Source organism: Hakea prostrata, chromosome 7 (assembly GCF_041222555.1).
Source record: "Hakea prostrata isolate BN-2017 chromosome 7, UWA_Hpros_2, whole genome shotgun sequence".
NCBI lineage: Eukaryota > Viridiplantae > Streptophyta > Magnoliopsida > Proteales > Proteaceae > Hakea > Hakea prostrata.
In genome coordinates, this window is record NC_142606.1 from 5,373,062 (window position 1) to 5,391,910 (window position 18,849).

The following is an 18,849-nucleotide window of genomic DNA, read 5'->3' on the forward strand; positions in this document are numbered from 1 at the left end:
TTTCAATTAATTATAATCGCATTTTTAAACAGAACCCGCGAAACATCAGACAATCTTCAATATTAGAATCAATTTCTCAGAATGAACTTTGAGCCACATCAAAGCGAATACCTTGAATGATTAAAAGAAGAATAACACACAGATACATAAATAACACACAGCCATTGCACTTGAATTCTCACTTACCTTAGCTGTAACTCGATGTTCAACACCTAAATTTTTAAATCAAACATGATTAGTACCTGAAGTAGGATTTTTCCCAGCGACATCCTCATTTGCCATCCACTACTAAACGACGCAACCAGCCGGTCAGAATCTTCCGTCGAAAAACCTAGTTCGGGCATCATCTTATTAATCTTCACTTCCACCACGTCTAAATTAACGGCCTGAGCTCGCTTTTGAAGTGAATCTAATTCATCGAGAAGCCTCCCCATGAGAGTCATGTCCTCAACAGATTTCTCAAGCGCATTCTGGACCTTCTCTATCTTCTCAGCGACTTCCATTTCCTCCTTGAACGCACTCAAGAACTCCTCTTTCACCGTCCTGCTCAAAGAAACCTCGAACTCTTGACTCAAAAACGCAATCTTCATGTTTGCTTTGGCCTTAATCACATTTCCGGAATCAGGTTCCTCTTGCCCCGCTATAATCCTCAATTGGGTCGTCTTTCCAGCGCCATTAACGCCTACTAATCCTACCTTCTCACCCTTCTTAACTTCCCAACTCACATCCTTGAGCACAGTCACCCCTTTATAGGTTTTACTAATATTTTCTAATCTAACTCCAGAGGACACACTCGAAGCACCACTGTTCGAATGTTTATTATTTCGATTCTGCTTATTCTCATCGACCGAGAAGAGAGATTCTATATCTTCCACAGTATTGTCAGCGACGGACGTTTCAACAGCAACCGCAGAAACCCTGAATTTAGGGTTAGATAAGGTGCTAACTTTAACTAACTCATCAGTTCTTCTCCTAGTCTGAATAAATGAAGCCATATTTGGTAGTGAACGAGGTCGGATATTGGTTCTTCGAGCATCTAAAAGAGCTGAACCAGTGAAAAAACTCGATCGAAGATCGACACATTGAATCTTACTAGCTAAATCCATATTCTCTTCTAGAACTGTAGCAGCAAGAATTCAACTAATGCTAAGCCCAATTTCTCAATAAATATGGGAATTGAAAGATTTAGACACAAAAAAATGAAATTTTGAAGAGCAATCAGGATGAACTGAGAGAGGCAGAAACTCTAGAATTGAATTCGGGAAGTGAATTAGGGCATATCGAGTTTCCGACCAACTCTTTGAGAGAGTGAAGTCACTGAGAAACTCTCATGCACTAAACACCATGGAATAATGAGGAAGATAAAGAGGTTTTTCAATTTACAGAAATTGATATAAATTCTGAAATGAGGTTTTTTTTCATTTTGACCATAGAATAACCCTAATTTCGGATTGGAATTACAAAAGCCATGTCGACCGGTAACTAGTGAATTAGTAAAAAGGGTATGTTTGTTATTTTGTTGTAATGTAAGGGCAGTTGTTTTGAGGGACCAGTGGTGGAGAATCTGGATCCTTTTAAATTATTTTTTATGAGAAAAAATATTCTTTTAAATTATTTTTAAAAAAATTTGTGTGGCGGTGAGGGAAAAGATCATCTAAGGGAATGATTTGGCCCTTAGTTCTTTGCCACGTGTTGCTCAAATTGTCTCCTCCACTCTTTTTTTATGAGAAAAAAAATTAAAAAAAGTAATCTGATTTAGGATCACACATTGCCATAATTTTTGTTTGAAACTTTTTTTTTTTTTTGGTAATCGGAAGAATAATTAAAATCGGGGCCAGAAAATCCGAGACATCCTGAATACAAGCTTCAAGAAGCCAAGGAGTGGAATTGGCCATACAGTCCTACTTGTTGTTTCAAGAAACTTGATTTGTTTAGAATTAAAAGCAGAAATTTCCATAGCTTCGGCATGTGATGAGATCTTGGCGAAGTTAGGGATTAGTTTGAGAGGCTAAGTTTGGTTCCAATTTCTTTTTAAGATGGAATTGATAATTTGTTATGTTAGGGATAATGGATGCACAACCATGAACAGAGAAGAACACAAGCAAAGCACACAAGGAGAGAGGAATTTAACGTGGTTCGACAAAACCATGCCTACGTCCACCAGAGAGAAAAATAGTTTCACTATTTCCAGAAAACCTCACACCCACAAAGTGTTACTCTTTGCTTGTCCCCAATCTTTATCCTTTGGATGAGTTCCCCAATCTCCTATAGGGATTGATTCCCCAATCTCAGAGACTGATACCTATAGGTTATTCCACATAGACTATTTATAAGGAAATCTAAAACCCTAATCCCAATGTAATTACAAGTTTAACTGTAATTGACCCAAACCCTGTTTCAATTATAAATACAACCAAAACCATAATTACATGGGCCTACAGAATATAAGACACCCAAACCCAACATGTTCATCACACCAGATGACTTGCTAGTTGACTTAGTCTTTAGTTCTTGAATTTTTGGATAATATCCATCACCTATGCTTCAAGTAGAATTCTATTTTTGGTGTCCTTTGGTAAGAGTTTGAAATTTATGCTCCCAAAAAATCACATCTTCCATTTGATGTAATTCAAAAAATCATTGTGTATCTTTACACACATTAAAGTAGGTAAGTACAAGTATTTAGAGATGAAACGTTGATAGATATGACGCTCATGATAGATATCTATGTTGTTGGTTATTGATGGTCGATTTAGTTTTAAATCTTTTATGGATTTATTAATGACTATTAAAACCCTAATAAGATTTGGTTACTTGTTGTTATGCATTGTAGAATTCCTCCCAATCTTGAATAAAAACAATTATTTTGACCCGAATTATCATTGAATTATATGTTTGAAATTTCGAAGAACCAACTTATCTCCATCCCTAATTTCCTTATATATTAAAAAGCTATCAGGAGTCTAAGGAAGACTTGGTCAATTCCATATATAAAATTTTAGCGATATTCCATTCACTGAATGTTGAGTATTTTGCCTCCAAAATACACGTTATTATTAATAAATTATTATTATTATTATTTTATTAAAAGAAAGAAAAGAAAGCAAAAAGGTTGACTATGTCATTTAAGTAATCTATAATATTCTCCTGAAAGTAACAGAGAAACAAGCATGATGAGCGTTGCACGACTTTGAAGGGGTCGACTTAGCAATTAATTATAAGAGAGGAGCAGAAAAATCTCATATCGTGCTATCATCAATTATTTTCTACAAAATTGCTTCTTTACTGGCAGAGAGAGAGAGAGAGCTCTGTGCTTTGATCGTCTTTTCTTCCTTGTTCTTTGTCGATTCTGAGTTCACGTTCAAATCCTTGAATCCATGGAAGACCGAAGGGAGGTAAAGGTGATTATACTTCATGTTTCTTTGTTTATGGCTAACTTCTTTGAAATTATTTGAAAGTTCAACTCATGATGAAATTTAGAAGATCATAAAATGAATTTATTTGCAGAAGAACGAGGGGTGGCTATCGGTGCCACAGTTTGGAGACTGGGAACACCAAGGGAAAATGCCGGATTACTCGATGGATTTTACAAATTTAAGAGCGATGAGAAAGCAAAACAAGAAGGAAATCTCTTCTAAAGACAGACTTGGTAATGAAGAAGAACTCATAGCCAAACTCAAGAACAGAAACAACCACCACCACCATCATCATCGTCAAATCACTGAAGATGCTGATCTTTACCCCGACAGTCACTCTCCAACGGTAAGAATCATTACCAAATCATTTGTTTTAGCTTCCAAAAGTAGGATTTTGAATTAAATTTAGCAATTGTTCATTGTCTTGCAATTTCTGAATTGTGGTCATGTATTGATTTTCTGTAGGAGACGAGGAAAAGATTTCTCAGTTTCTTCACCTGTTGTGTAAAAGCTTAAATCAAAATCATAGGATGCAGTTGTACTCATATATCAATGTTACATGAATTTGATTCCCTACATAGCAACTGATGCCATTGGTTGTCACACTGCTCTAAAGTTCTCATTTCCAACAAAATGCCTTCACTAACAGAGATGCAATTTATGGCAACTAATTACATGAAGTAAATATATAGAGAAACTGTATCCTGGAAGGGGGTTGTATGATACTCACTTAGAGATGACCTTCATGAAACGATTTAGCGATGAAAACAAGTTCATGGCTCTAGCCAACATCGAAGGGCCCTTCTCTGTCTCATCCACTTCCCCGAAGATAATCTGCATAAGAATGAGTAATGGTGTACAGTTATTGAACACATTAATCAGAGTATCAAAGAACTAGGCCAAGTGTTTTCTTCCCAACTTCCTCCTAATCTATGGTTCATCTTGAGTGTGGTCTTGTGAAAGTTTTTTGAGTACAATTACAGAAGTTATGCAATGAAAGTTTAAGTTTCTGTCATTCTGGAGTGTCTAGCCCCACTGTCATTGTTCATTTCATGTTTCTGGATTTGCATCTCTAGGATTTTAGACCACCAAATGCAGTCTTTCACCATTCATCGTAGACCTCCTTCAAGTTCAATATCAGAGCAACTAATTAAGGATTAATGAAAAGGCTTACCTAAAACATCCCATAACCAAAATGTTGATATATTGAATGTCCAGAGAGTAGGTGTTGATTCTATTTTTTTGTATATTTAACTTTACACCACAGAATGAGACCTAGGTCAGATGCTACAATCATCAAAGTGGCGATTTTATTGGGATAAACTCTCTCCAGGCCTCAAACAGTGTTTGATATAGTTCGTAATGATCAGTAACAAACCTCAATTTCTTCTGCATCAGGACGGCTTATTTGTTCTTTGGCCAGCAAATATCGATTTGGTCTTGCCTTATCATCACTGAACACCTTCCACAATCTGGAAGACAATCAGAATAAAGAGGAGCTGAGACAGAATCATTCATTATAGCCAAACCTCCCTACCTATGCCCCCCCCCCAACCCAACCCAACCCACACACCAAAAAAAGAGTGAAGGGGGGGGGGGGGAATGTAAAATGATCAGAGTTTAAGAGGGAAACCAATAGCTCCTCACCCTGGATAACATCTAAACACTGCACCTAAGGGCAAAGGTCTCATCGAGTATACCACCGTAAAAGTGCTGCACAGAATAAGATATACAGTTTAGTATTTTAACATGGTTCACAAATACATATGATCGAGGTATATTACAGTACCAAAATCACATCATATAATACAGGATAAGTTGCTTATTTTTATGAAGACAATATTCTCTTATCCATATTTCTTAAATGAGTCCCTTTAGGCCCAACATTAAGTGCAACATGCATTGCCACTTGATACTGCAAACAATGTTTTTCCTACTGATAAGCATTTGAAAGATCAAATTGTTGAAAATGGGTTTTTGGCTTAAAAATCCACCATAACGGAACTTCATCACATAATCTATCTGGAGTCAAGCAAATCTGATATCTGGTACTAGGTTTGATGACACCTCCCTCAATAGACCTTAATGATTTCATCTCACTTGGAGCTTGTTTGATGGGTTTTCTTCAGGTTTTTATTTATTTGGGCCTGAAGGGACTCAATTATGTCAGGCATCACTTGTCCATTTGTGAAAAAGGAAATCTATTTGGATGCTTATAAAGAGGATCAAGCGCTATACGATTTACATGATGAAACTAAAGAACTCGACAAAATTTTCGATTGAATCATTGCCAGGTAAAGGCAAAGGTTGCCAAAGATGACAAGGAGGGTTTAATAACTGAAGCTTGAGAAACACATACTGAAAAGAGAGGGTTTAGGTTTCAATAAGCAGTGACTACATGATGACATATTTCTTGCATCCTACCTTGTTTTGTTATTTAGGTTTCTTTTATACATGCATGGAAACAAAGATAAAATAAAAGAAAAAGCTACTATTGAAGAGTTAAATAGAAAATGTGTTTATAATCTAAGTTGAATTTCCAGAAAACACATATGGATGGAAATTATGCATCCAAAAGAAGGAAAGCTCATCAACAATACCTCAAAAAGTACCGGCGCAGTTTCCGAACATTAAAACCAACTCCTACGTCTTCACTGATCAGATGTGGGTTCCACATGATGAGAGGCCTTAGCTAGAAAAAGAATAATCAGGAAACAAAGGTTAGGAACACCATCACTGTTAGCCTGAAAATACTCTGTAGGATAACTTCACTGCACATCAGAAAAATGTAATATATTTACACGCCCACTGGGTACATTTTGCTTTTAAACAATCACAGCACTGTAAAATCTTCCAAGTAGTATCTTTCAACTTTGTTATCTAGTTATGCCGTCCCCCTTCCAAAGAACAACCCTAGAGGACTCACGATTATTCCCCCGGGGGGAGGGGCAAAGGAAAAAAAAAGAATCATACCACTACCAATAATGTAGGCTTCTCTCTCTCTCTCTCTCTCTCCCTCTCTCTCTTAAACAATCTATTATTTTGTAAGTTTTCATAGATAAACCCACCCTGCACCACAAGGGATGCTTCCTTGGAGAATTACTATCAGATCAAAGTATTTGAGTCTTAAAGAAGCATATAAATTAACCCTTAAACACATAATTGTAAAGCTTCTTTGGAAATAGGAAACACAAAGGAAAGAGGAATCAGGCAGTTACAGGATCATCTGAGAGATTGGATGCAATTCTTTCTACATATCCCAGCATCTGATAATCTGGAACCACCATGACTACAATTTCATCTCCATCTTCCACAGGCTTTCGGTCACTCAAGCTGCATGAAAAAGAACAGAAGAATTCAAGACCAAATAATCCTTGAAAGTTGGAAAACCCAAAAAACAAAAATAGGTCGCGTTAAGAAAAGAGAAGTTAGTCAATTTTTCATGAGCTTATCTCTTCATGTGCACATTGGCATACATACCATTATATCCAACCACATAAATTGAAATTTAAGATTTCTGGTAAAATCCTACTAGTAAGACAAAAATAGCTAGATAAAACTGAAAGTCAATTGATAATTAATTGACAAGTAGCACGAGATTTTGACACCTCTTATATCAGGAGAGCACAAAGTACCAAAACAAGAACAACATTGTGTGAGAATTGTATTTCATCAATGTTGAATCGATTCCCTCCCCCCCCCCCTTTATTAATATTTGTGATATAGAAGTTATGAGAAAGTCGATTGAGGTGGCACGGCCACGTTCAATGGAGGCCTTTAAATACCCCTATACGGAAGAGGGATTTAATCTAGATCAAAGGAGTTAGAAGAACTAGGGGCTGACCTAAGATAAAGTTAAGAGAAGTGGTGCGTAAGGATACGCATAGCTTAGGCCTTGTATACTATTGCCTCAAATAGAGCTGGTTGGAAGGGAAGGATCCATGTAACCAACCTCATTTAGTTGGGAAAAGACTTGTTTGTTGTTTGTTGTTACTGTTGTTGTGATGCAGACGTTGTCAAAATCTATTGATCCTGACTTTTTAAACAACACGTCTAGATGGCTTTTCCTCACTTTCTTTCACATACCCAACTCCCCAAAAATTCTTAAAACTAATAATTTTATCAATAAATCCACTATTAATGGATGCTGGACAGCTTTCACAAGATCAATCAAAATACCAGAAAAGGGTCTACAAAAGAAGCCAATATTTAGATCCAGTTGAATCCATTTGGTAGTACTATGAGGTGGACAAAGTGTCTGATGAAAAGAATGAAATTGAAGCAGTTTAACTTAGGGTTATTGCTAGAAACTTGAATTGCAGACTCTCGTGTATTTAGCATTATATTCTTTCAAGAAACCAAGAATGACAGGGTACTCTGTCAGACTAGCATGATATCTCCAAAAGTTTTTAGGGTGTGGTTGGGCTCCAATTCTTCGAATCTTCAGCAGGTTTCTTGGTTGTTTCTAGCAATGCTGCTACCACATTGAATCGGTTGCTGGAGAAGAAAATCAATTTATTGCTTATGTAGCTTATCCTTTAGACCTTTTTGAAGAAGGTTCTGTTACTAACATTTTTACTTTGGGTTCAAAGCGCTATGCACTCTACATCTGAAGGATCCGCCAATCCCTCCCTCCCATGTTAAAACTTTCCAAGGCCTGCCTCATGGTATCCAAGTTGAAAGGGATTTGGCTGGACCTTTGAAGGTTACTATGCAGTTATTGAGAACAATGGAAGAACAAATCAATATCTAATGTAGGATCCAAAAAACAGTGCAGCAGTTCCAGCAGTTTAACAATGCATACACACAAAAAATAAGTACTAAAAAAGGGCCAAATGGCATACCCAGCCTCCCTTGAATACTGTTATTCAGAATTTTTATTCAACTTGGATTTGGAATCACACAACCAAGAGCCCCTCTCACCAAGTTAAACACGGTCGCCTTTCCTAGTGAAACCCATGATTGCTCAACCCATATCTACTTTAGGTGAATAAATAAACTAAAAAGGAAAGTCATCCATCTGAAACATAAAAATTTTTATTCTGCAATCAATGACACCGAGTGGAATCCTAGAAACTGTAGATGAAGAAACCACAACAGCTCTGCTTGCAAGGCTGTTATCATTCCCTTGGATTAGAAAACTTGTCCTGCATTCTACCCCCACGAAACAAAAATCTACTGAGTAGGAACAGCAAGAAGGCAGGGCTGAATCTAAACCATTAAGAAACTTATCAACCCACACCCAATTTGTGCCCTGTAAACATGCACGGCATTCAAAAATCAGGGCCCCCCTACCAATTGATTCACAACCCACCCTTGCCCGATCAAGAAAGAAAGAGAAAAACCTTTTTCATTTTCCAAATCTGACCCCAACCCAATTTTGGTCATACTACCCCTAATTCATTACGAATAAGCAGGGACTGGAACAGAGGCCTCCACTTAACCAAACCATGCTGATACACCTATTTGCTGTACATCTTGAGGTCCATTTTAGCCCTATACATACAGCAGTAAAATTTTGGATAGAGCCAACATTCTAACTCATATAGGTTTTGCATCACACTGAATGTTGTGGATGAAACGAAGTCATCACTGATATTAGTATAAATCAAATCATCCATTAGTCCCTTCGAGGAAAGACCATCTAAACAAGGGTGATTACCTAGAGAATCCAAAAGCTGCATCTTTCCATCGGTATTTAAGGAGGGCAGCTGCTCCAGCATCCGGGAAAATAGCTTTTACCCTCTACAATAGACACTAGTGTGTCAAAACTTCATTAGAGAATTATAAAAAGCCAGCATTTGGGGTTTTCAATCCGTGACTGCTGTCAGCTTGATTCTGACTCTCTCTCTTTCTCAGTTCAATAAAGAAGTCGAACATAATCACTATTAACAACTAGAATTTAGCCCAGATAGTAAACTAACAAAATCCATGGTAAAGAAACCAGGAAAGAAGCTGGACAAAAAAGATGGTACTGCATAAACTAAAGTAGCACTTATTCTAAACCTGGCATTGTGTTTCTTCTATAAGTGTATCCAAGAAAATCCTTGATAATTCCCAAAGCTCAGCTTGGGCTCCTTCCTCATCAAGAAACTGCAACTGCGGGATCAAAAGCTCAACCTAAAAATAAAAAAAAATAAAAAAAATAAAAAAAAGATGAAAAAGAAAGTTAATAGTTTCAGGTTATAAAGTCATGCCACTGAAAGTTCAAACATCAAAAAATTCATGCAAGTGCTGATAAGTCATGAATTGAAAACTTCCTTTATAAGTTTTTAACAACTGGTTCTGTGAAAGATAAGTTTAACCAGTAGCGCAGACTTTATGTGAAGAAAATGAGATATACTAAGAATATAAGATGAAGATATTTGGCATGGTGGCTACCAATGATTGGACAGAAAGGATCAAACTCAATATTATGGTGGGAAACAAAGTCATTTTGGACATCTAGTCGAAGAAGCAAGAAGTTGGCTGAACTTTCCAATTTCATTTTCTGAAAACACATTACTTTGTGGTGACGGAAACGTCTAATGAATCATGATATGAGCAAGTTGGTGACAATCAAACTAAGTGTACTTCTTGTATTCACCAAAAGAAAAAAAAGGAAAAGAAAAAGTGTACTTCGTGAAGATACATCATACATGGAGTCAGCCAAGTACTGTAACATAGAGTCATACAAAGTTTGTCAAGACAATCCAGGAGTGCATGGTATCCTAAAGGCTGAAATACAGTGACAAGAAGGACAGGTATCATAATTTCACCCATGGTATAGTTTGTATCAGTGACACTTGAATACACTATTTAATATCATTCCATCAATTGGTCAAAGTAGATCACTTGTATAAAGAAGAGAACAAATGTTTGCCAAAATTTGTATAATCTGTGAAGGACAGGGACCTACAATTGCTCTCATTCCTCCAGAAGATAGGAACAGGGCACTTGCTTGACTTGACTGTCGGACTGCACCCTCCAAGTCAGATGGTAAGCAACTGAAAAAACAGACAGAAACCATTAGCTTCATACTTCTAAGGTTTCCCCAGTATATAACCCATTAGAAACCCAGCAAAACCCATCTTAGGTTTAAATTTGGCTGAATATTGGTGTTAATAATATTGAGAAATCAATCAATGCATGTAAATTCAAGAATGGGCGGTAAACTTTCTCCATAAGAAAAGAAACCTACCTATTATAGAAGATTACAATAAGAGAACTACCAAAAAATGAAGAATATACACAATAATATCAGACTCCCTCTCAAGGTGGAGCATGAAGATCATGAATATTTTATATGGATTACAACTGTAAATTCCTTAAGCAAGCTTGCTTTCTAATATATCACCAGGAGCACGGAGTCATATTTGATATCAATTGAATATAATATTATTTATACAAAAAAATATATAATATTATCCGATAATTAAACAAAGAGAAATTTGCGTACATTCACATAAAAACCCCATTTCTTTTTTTTCGTTTAGATGTTAGCGTCACTTCTGCTTAGTTAACTTAATTCACCCATAAGAGAGTCTGGTTACAGAAAATTTAAGATTAGGAAGGAACCTGTCATCTTCTTCTTGTCCTTGAGCTGGATCTTGGGCTTCTAATTGAAGCGGTGTGCTGCCATCTAGCTTTCCAGGGCTCCCGTCGCCTTCGAATTTCTCAAACTTCGCATAGGTGCGCAAGCTCTTACGAGCTTTTAGCCCGGTTCCGCAAGCCACACGAGTGGTCGAGAGCAAAGTGATAGAAAAAGAAAAGCGATTACTAGAAACGCTGTCGCCACCCCAGGTGGCGATGGACGGGGAGCAGAAAGGAAGCCGAGAAGCCATAAGTAATTTTGCTCTTGTTCTGCTCTGCGCTTCACATACACCGGCTTACTCCTTTATCACTTTCGCGGTTGTTAGTTAATGATGGTATCTTATCCCTTTTATTTGTGTTATGTATTAGTATTGAGTATCATATGGATCAGGTGATATTAAGAGGCGTATCTTCCTGTATCGAGTATTATATTGTTCTGGCTAATGTATTTTAGTGCAATTCAATGGAGAGATGTATTGAGATGTATCGTATCGGTTGGGTCAAATATGGATATGTATCTGCTAGTATCGTATGGTATCGTGGAATACTTTAAACCTTGCTTATCAATTTATTTTCACTGTCTGACTTATCATTTAGGTTGACATTTTATGGAGTCCTATTCTCGCCTTGCACATCTCTACTGTACATTATTAATTTACTCAGATCCCCCACCCTCACAAATGGCATCCCCATAGTAGATGGGTAAGTCTATGTTAGCCAAACGACGAGGCCAAGGGCTGGTGGGACAGCCCACTTAAGTGGAGAGGGTCTGAATTCTTCATTTTGTCATTATTCAGAGATAAACCCCACCTTAATTACCTTACTTCTAATGTATAGTGAATAAGTGTGAAGAGAGCGCAAACCTCTACCCACCGATTAATGAATGATCCAAATTCATTTTAGTTATTTGTGAAATGTTGATTTTATCATCTGAGCCAACTCTAAACTATTCTTTCATCATCTCTACTGAGCCAACTCTAAACTATTCTTTCATCATCTCTACTTTGACTAAGAATTCTTCCTATCTTGACGGTAAAAATTAAAGAGGACCATGACACTCTCCGAATCGCCTGGTGAATCATGGTTTTTGATGTGGTCTGGCGTGGAATAACTAAGTCTCTCTTCCCTCTAAGTGACAAACCACCGTAAATGTGTTTTTAGCACAGTGGTATCAAATCTCATATATAAGAGGAGTAAGACCAAAGAGGTCATGTTTTGTTGTTATTACTTATTACCAAGGAACGATAGTTCGTTCAGTTCGCCCGGTTCGCTACCCAGCGAACCGAGCGAAAGGGCGAAATATCGCCGAGATTTCGGCGATATTTCACCCCAAATAGTAATTAAAAATTTAAAATATATCACATTGGTATGACCGTATGAGAGTTTTGGTTTTTTTACATTAAATAATAACATGTGAAAAGTGAAAAACTGAAAAGTCGATTAGTCAAATCAGGTTCATGTTTACTTTGAAGGTTTTTGTTTTTTGTGCCTTTTTAAACAATTTCATGGTCATTAAAGAGCCACGTGACATGAGGCTCAAATGCCAAAAAGGTGAAGATGGTATGATTTACCATATTTAATACTTTCATAAATGAGTGAGAATGACGGTTGCTTGTAGTCTTGTACATCTTCATCTTCTCATCTTCATCTTCACCATGAACGGTCGGGCGAACTCTTGCCAGCAGTGGCCGGAAGTCAGGTAGGCACCCTTCGTCGCCTCCATTCTTCTCCTTGAACTGCTTCTCCCACAGCTATCGCTGCTGCTGCTGCCGGTGGTGCCTCTGGGTGCCGGACATACTACCACCACCAACACCAAAGACAACACTGATGAAGACCTAGAGGCTAGAGCTCCCTCGGATTGACGGAGAGAAAGAAGACAAAGACTGAAAGAGGCGAACAGTGTTGATTTTCCGGCGAGATATCGCCGGATATCGCTAGTTCGGCAAGATATCGCCGAAAAATCGGCGATATCCGGCGAATATCGTTTCGCCCTCTTATTTCGTTTCGCCGGTGAGCGAAACCAGCGAATTTCGGCGAAATTTCGCCGAAATTCGCCGAAATTACTTTCCCTGCTTATTACCACCTCTCCAAAGCAATTAAGCAATTAACATGCTCGTTTGCTATCAGATTGAGAAACACATCTGACAACAGAGTTTGGAAAACTCATGCTTTCTGACCAAACCATAAGCCACGGTCGCTTAATGTCTCCTCAATATCACGGCCTATGCTAAGAACCAAATGCCCCTGGTCTTCGGCTTAGGATATCAAGAAAATCACAGCAAGTGATCAAAGAAACGATTCGAAACAAACAAGTTTGACGTCCACAGAGCATACCTTAAATATTGTCGAGGACCAACAAAGGATATCAGGAAAATCACAAAAAAATAGTCAAAGAAAAATATTAGAAGCAAAGAAGTTTGATGTCCGCAGAGCATAAACTTAAATAATGTCAATGACCAACAAATGAAGAAAACAAATAGAAACGACTCACTACTAACCTGAAAAAAAAACCTAGTTAAAAAACCTGAAAACCTAGAAAAGTCACTAAATCTTTTCCGTGAATCCATGGCATGTCCCAGACCAAAAAAGTTGCGACCCAGCCAAGCTAATCTATAAGCAAAACTTTCATCAGACAACCCCAAAATTGAAAGCTCCTCATAAAACCCTCTAGCAAAAAAATGGGCCAAACCCTACCAACACACGCACACCGTTTGCAATAATCAATCAAATCAGAGTCAATCATTCAAAGACAATGATCCAAGCTGGTCAGCAGCATCTGTTCCTGTGCTTGCTCGTCGCAGAACTTCCATGGCCTCCTCGACTTTTTTGTTCAGAGCATCTGGTGATTCTATGAGATGGAGAACTTCTGTTTGATCCATTTCCAGCAACATCCCAGTGACTTTTCCTGCAACATCAGGTGCAACACGGTCCACAAGCGGAAACAATTGCTCCCCCAGCATCTGCAGTTAAACACAGGATGATTACATTGATCACAGAAAGGAACTACTTGAGATGTATCAAATTAATGACATAAAGAAGAGAAAGAGGACAGAGTAGATACCATGCGTTGTTGCTCTGGGTTTGCAGACGCCAAAGCGGAGGAAAGTGTTTGAATGGGAACTGGTACAGGCCGTGGGGTCTCCATTGGAGATGGAGACACCCCAGACACATCTAGGGACAAAGGCACCATTGGACCCATAAGTCCCTGAGGAACCAAAGATGGTTCCATCCCGTTTCGTGCATTTGGGAAGTATCTAACTCCTTGATTTGGATTACGCTGCATCAGCTGAAAAATAAGAATGTTAAGTTAAAGGTCAATAACGTTCACAGATGACCAATTGCACCAAGGAGCCAATTCAGACAATTGGACATTCCTCTCTAGTCATGTACAAATGATATGGAAGACTTTGACAGAACAGATTTTGGGTGATACATCAGAGTAGCATGAGATTTTTGGTTGTTCTGACCCTCCACAGAAGGCAAGAGCAATTAACAAATGCACTGAAAACTGGGTTAGATAAATAGCACACCTGCTGCTGCTGCATCTGTTGGGGGTTCCCACCCCTCCTCATACCCATCCGCTGTCCAGGTTGTCCTTGCCTCTGAAGGTGGAATGGCATCATGAAGTTTGGAGCAATGCCATGCCGAATCCCGGGCACGAGTTGCTGTTGGAAGCCATATCCTGCAGGCTGCGTTGGAATAAGACCAGAGCCTTGACCAAAATACAACTGCTGAGGGGGAAGTCTAGGCCCCGGGTGAAATCCGGGCATCCCCGATGGCACAGGTGCCATTGCACCAGGGGCACGCATCTGAGAAAATTGTGCCTACATTACAGAGCAAAATAATAGATTTATGAATGTTGGAATGTAAAAAAGGGATTATAAAAATCTTAAATGAATATTGAAAATATTATGAATAATCATTTGAATTATGAGCCATAATAATATTATAAGATTTCCCGATGCTTGTTTACCATTTATTTAACATGGTTCAATTATTTTAATTATCTATATAAAATGTCATTTTAACTAAACTTGAATCATGCAATCCCTACCATATGTTGCAAACCATGCATGGACGCTTGCAATAGGGTTCCACACATGCATGGGCCAGAAAAAATTTCCACTCCCCTCCCCATAGAAAATTACACAAACTCAGAAACAGTGGAAACTCTGATTTCAGGGTAAAATTTTCTTTTCTGGCTATTTTACAGTGACACAGCAGAACCTCATTTGCAAAGATTGCTCATAAAAGGGCCACAACTGTAAACATTCCCAATTTTCAGGAATACTGTAACACCAGCTACTAATGCAATATAAGCAAAACATGAACAGGAATAGGGGAGAAGGTAATCCATCAAATAAGTAAGCTGCACTACCTGAAGTCTTGCCCTCCTCTCTTCCTTGCGTTGAGCCACAGCAACATAAAGAGGTTTCCGTCCAATCATCTTCCCATTCAGTTCACTTACCTAGATAAAAGTAAATAATATATAAATCATAGAGGTGTGAGGATGAGTGGATGTGAGCATTGCAAATGGAAGAATGAAGTGAGAACAAGTCTGGAACTTATACAGTTTCTGTCTATAAAGGGGAAAATAAACTAATAGTGGTAAAGACAGCTAACTTACAGCTCTACTGGCTTCCTCTGGAGTAGAAAATGCAACAAAACCAGATCCCTTGCTCAGACCATGTGGGTCAAGCATGACCTAAGAAATATGAAATGATGTGTTAAATTAATCAGAGATATATTGACAACATCAAAAAGGCAAAAAATATTTTACTCAATTGCAAGAGATATACCTTGCAGGATGTAATATTTCCAAATTCTGCAAACAGCTCCTTCAGTTTTTCATCATTGATAGTATCATCTAGATTTTTTAGATATAAATTAGCCCCTTGAAGTTTTTCCAGCCTACCATTTCTTTCTTGCTCGTATTTAGCCTTCAACTCAGCCTCTCTTTCAGATTTCCTCTGAGCCCTTCCCACATACCAAACCTTGTCATCGTTAAAAGTAAATCCATTCAAGTAGTCAACTGCAGCAGCAGCATCGTCTGCGTTCTGAAAGTTAACAAAACCAAAGCATCTAGAGTTTCCATTCACATCTTTCATAACAACTGCACTAGTGATGGGACCGTAGGTGCCAAAAACTTTCTTCAGGTCCTCATCAGTAGTTGTTTCAGACAAATTCTTTACATATATATTTGTAAACTTCGGAGAACCATTTGCGGGGTCTCTTTCTTGGCGATTTAACGAAAAGACCAACATAGACCTGTTTGTCATTTATTAGCATCCCATTCAGTTTTTTAATGGCATTTTGTGCAGCCTCCTCGGAATCAAACTGTACAAACCCATAGCCTTTTGATTGGCCATTGTTGTCAGTAGCCACCTTGCAAGACAGTACAGATCCAAAAGGAGCAAAGGCCTCATGCAATCCCTTGTTATCTATTGAAGTGTCCAGGTTCTTAATAAATACATTGGCGTATCCACTTTTTCGAATGCTGGGATCTCGATGTGAGAACATAATCCTTATTGGTTTTCCATTGATGGGTGTAAAATTCAAAAGTTCCATTGCATTAGTAGCTGCAATTACAATTCAAACAATCTCAACAGTTTAGGTATTTAAACATAATAAATAAACATTCACTATTCTCATACAAATATCATCATCATCATCATAATCCTAGGACCAGAATTAAACTATTCACTCACAGAAGTAAATAAACTCTCTGGTTTTTCTCCCTTTCTCTGCTTGGGTGGAGGAAAGTAGTAGAAAACAACAAATTATATCAAATGACTCATAGAAGTAAATAAACCTTAATTTCTGTCCCTCTCTCTCTTTGGGTGGAAAAGATTGGTAGAAAACAACAAATTAAGATTTTCTCAGAAGGAATGATGCAATTTAAAGAGTAGGCAGATGCAAGTAAATGAAAATCAGAAGTAACACCCAAAAATAAAATACAAGTACAACATATGTCTAGGAGAAAACTCAGTGTACCATTCATTTTTCCTTGATACATAATGTCCTTCAACTAAGATTTTAGATTGTAAAATCACCCTCCTGAATTATGCAGGGTGTATAATGCATATATTTGTTTTGCCCATACCGAATCAAATGTTTTTTGTAAACAAGAACATACATTTCTATGTAGGAGATAAAAAACAAGCACGACAAAATCTACCATGGTCCTATGAAATATTAGAGCACAGTTCTCCAGTACGATAATTAGATTTCAACAACAACACTGAACTTATACAGCACTCAATGCTTGTGCACCAAAAACTACAGTAGACTACAAAATGTCATAGGTTTAATGAAATTGAGATTCCAAAAACTACATAATCATTAAATATGATGTTTCCATCTGTAGATTGAGGTGAAAAGATATTTCAACTCCAGAAATTTCAGGGGTTCAGAGAGTGCAAACATCAAATCCACCCCCCCCCCCTCCAAGAACTACATTGATGTCGATGACATTTTGATATGACTAACTCACCAGAAAAACAAATTTTGATAGTCAGAATCTATTGCAAATGCATGTTACTCATGAACAATAGTCATTAAAACCATACTGAGTTACTCATGGACTAGCACACTTGAAAAAAATAGAATTCTGTCATTCCAATCGTTTCGAACTCTATAAAAAATAAAATAGAATGCCGTCAATCCATCAAATACCAAATGTTCGCAAAATTTTTAATTTTTCTTTCAATGGTAAACCTAACATATATAGTTTATCAATACAGCATTTAAACTCGCGGACGAAAGGAAACCCTAGACGGGATGCATGCATCAAGTTGGCATCGAAACTCTAATTCTGATCATCAAAATTATAATTTATAATGAAAAGAAAATTTGAAGAAATACAGGGAAATAACGAGGTAATTGAATGATGATCAAAGAGTTCTCACCCTCCTGAAAGGTGTTGTAATTCACATAAGCATAACCAAGAGAGACCCTTCTGATCTGATCCCTGCAAACCCTAATCGATGAGACTGGAGCAACCTGGCTAAATAGATCATAGAGTTGGGCTTCGCCAACTGATGGGTCGAGATCCCCAACATACAGAGAAGCGTTGCCGAACCCTGCTCCATGCGTCTGCAATTGCGGCTGCTGAAGTTGCTGCTGCGAAGACTGTGGTTGCATTGGTTGTGCAGTAGTTGGAGGAGCATTGGCCATTGAAGTTTTGAAGATTGAAAGAAGCAAAAATTGAAAAGAACCAAATTGATAAAACCAAACACACACACCAACAGAAGCTGATGTGTTAGTGAAGGAGTTAGGGTTCTGACCACAACGAATGCAATTCGGAGAACTGCAATTAGGGCTTCTATTTTCGGTTTTGATTTTCTAATTTTTTTTGGGTTATCTTTTTGCAGAGAAAGAGAGAGGAGGGAAGCCAAATAGGAATATGAGCGGAAAGGGAGAGAACCCTTGAGAATGAAAGGGAACTGAACGAACGCAACGCTACATGCTTCAGTTTTAAGGTTTCGGCACGTGTCGCTTGCTGACCTGGCATCCCATAAATAGATTTCCACGTCGTCGAACACTTCTATGCTCCTACGTTTCATGAATTCAGATTTACTTTAATGCCCATACAGCCTTTGTATTAGATAGCAAGAAGGATACGTATATTTACTATAATGTCCATATAGTTTTCACACATGACCCCGCCGTTACTGGTAGTTTCTTTCGGTTTCAAAAGGACCGTTTCAAATTCCGATTAGAAATATGTTTTTTTGGGGGTAAAGAATTAGAAATAGAATTCAAGATAGCGTAGGAGAGACGCAGCAGTTTCTTTGAATAATTAACTACAAATAATTATGTCTGTTAATGACTAAAATAGTCATTCTTGCCTAACTAGTCT

The 18,849-nt window shown here is 37.9% G+C and overlaps 2 protein-coding genes, 1 long non-coding RNA gene and 1 pseudogene across 4 annotated transcripts; 1 reads left to right on the top strand and 3 right to left on the bottom strand.

Moving 5' to 3' along the window:
• Positions 1–45: 45 nt before the first annotated feature.
• LOC149009260 (ABC transporter F family member 5 pseudogene) lies at positions 46–1,106 on the bottom strand (annotated as a pseudogene).
• A 2,204-nt stretch (positions 1,107–3,310) lies between these two features.
• Positions 3,311–4,020, top strand: LOC149009261 (uncharacterized). Its single transcript, XR_016174627.1, has 3 exons — positions 3,311–3,401; positions 3,508–3,762; positions 3,882–4,020. It is a non-coding gene; the product is annotated as an uncharacterized LOC149009261 (long non-coding RNA).
• Positions 3,694–11,293, bottom strand: LOC149009262 (uncharacterized). 2 transcript variants are annotated; one of them, XM_089163389.1, is made up of 10 exons: positions 10,974–11,293; positions 10,315–10,402; positions 9,423–9,536; positions 9,079–9,161; positions 6,635–6,749; positions 6,017–6,108; positions 5,064–5,129; positions 4,795–4,888; positions 4,147–4,250; positions 3,694–3,875 (listed from the first exon to the last, which is right to left on the bottom strand). In XM_089163389.1, exons 1-10 carry the CDS (start codon positions 11,237–11,239, stop codon positions 3,833–3,835), a joined length of 1,065 nt encoding a protein of 354 aa, XP_089019515.1. In that variant the 5' UTR covers positions 11,240–11,293; the 3' UTR covers positions 3,694–3,832. The 2 variants fall into 2 exon arrangements, with proteins under 2 accessions (XP_089019515.1, XP_089019516.1); XM_089163390.1 differs by having other exon boundaries at positions 3,824–3,913.
• Positions 11,294–13,118: 1,825 nt separating this feature from the next.
• On the bottom strand, positions 13,119–18,415 carry LOC149009263 (polyadenylate-binding protein 3-like). The gene is made up of 7 exons (XM_089163859.1): positions 17,897–18,415; positions 15,788–16,567; positions 15,616–15,693; positions 15,367–15,456; positions 14,519–14,812; positions 14,050–14,274; positions 13,119–13,948 (listed from the first exon to the last, which is right to left on the bottom strand). Exons 2-7 carry the CDS (start codon positions 16,265–16,267, stop codon positions 13,724–13,726), a joined length of 1,392 nt encoding a protein of 463 aa, XP_089019985.1. The 5' UTR covers positions 16,268–16,567; positions 17,897–18,415; the 3' UTR covers positions 13,119–13,723.
• Positions 18,416–18,849: the final 434 nt, after the last annotated feature.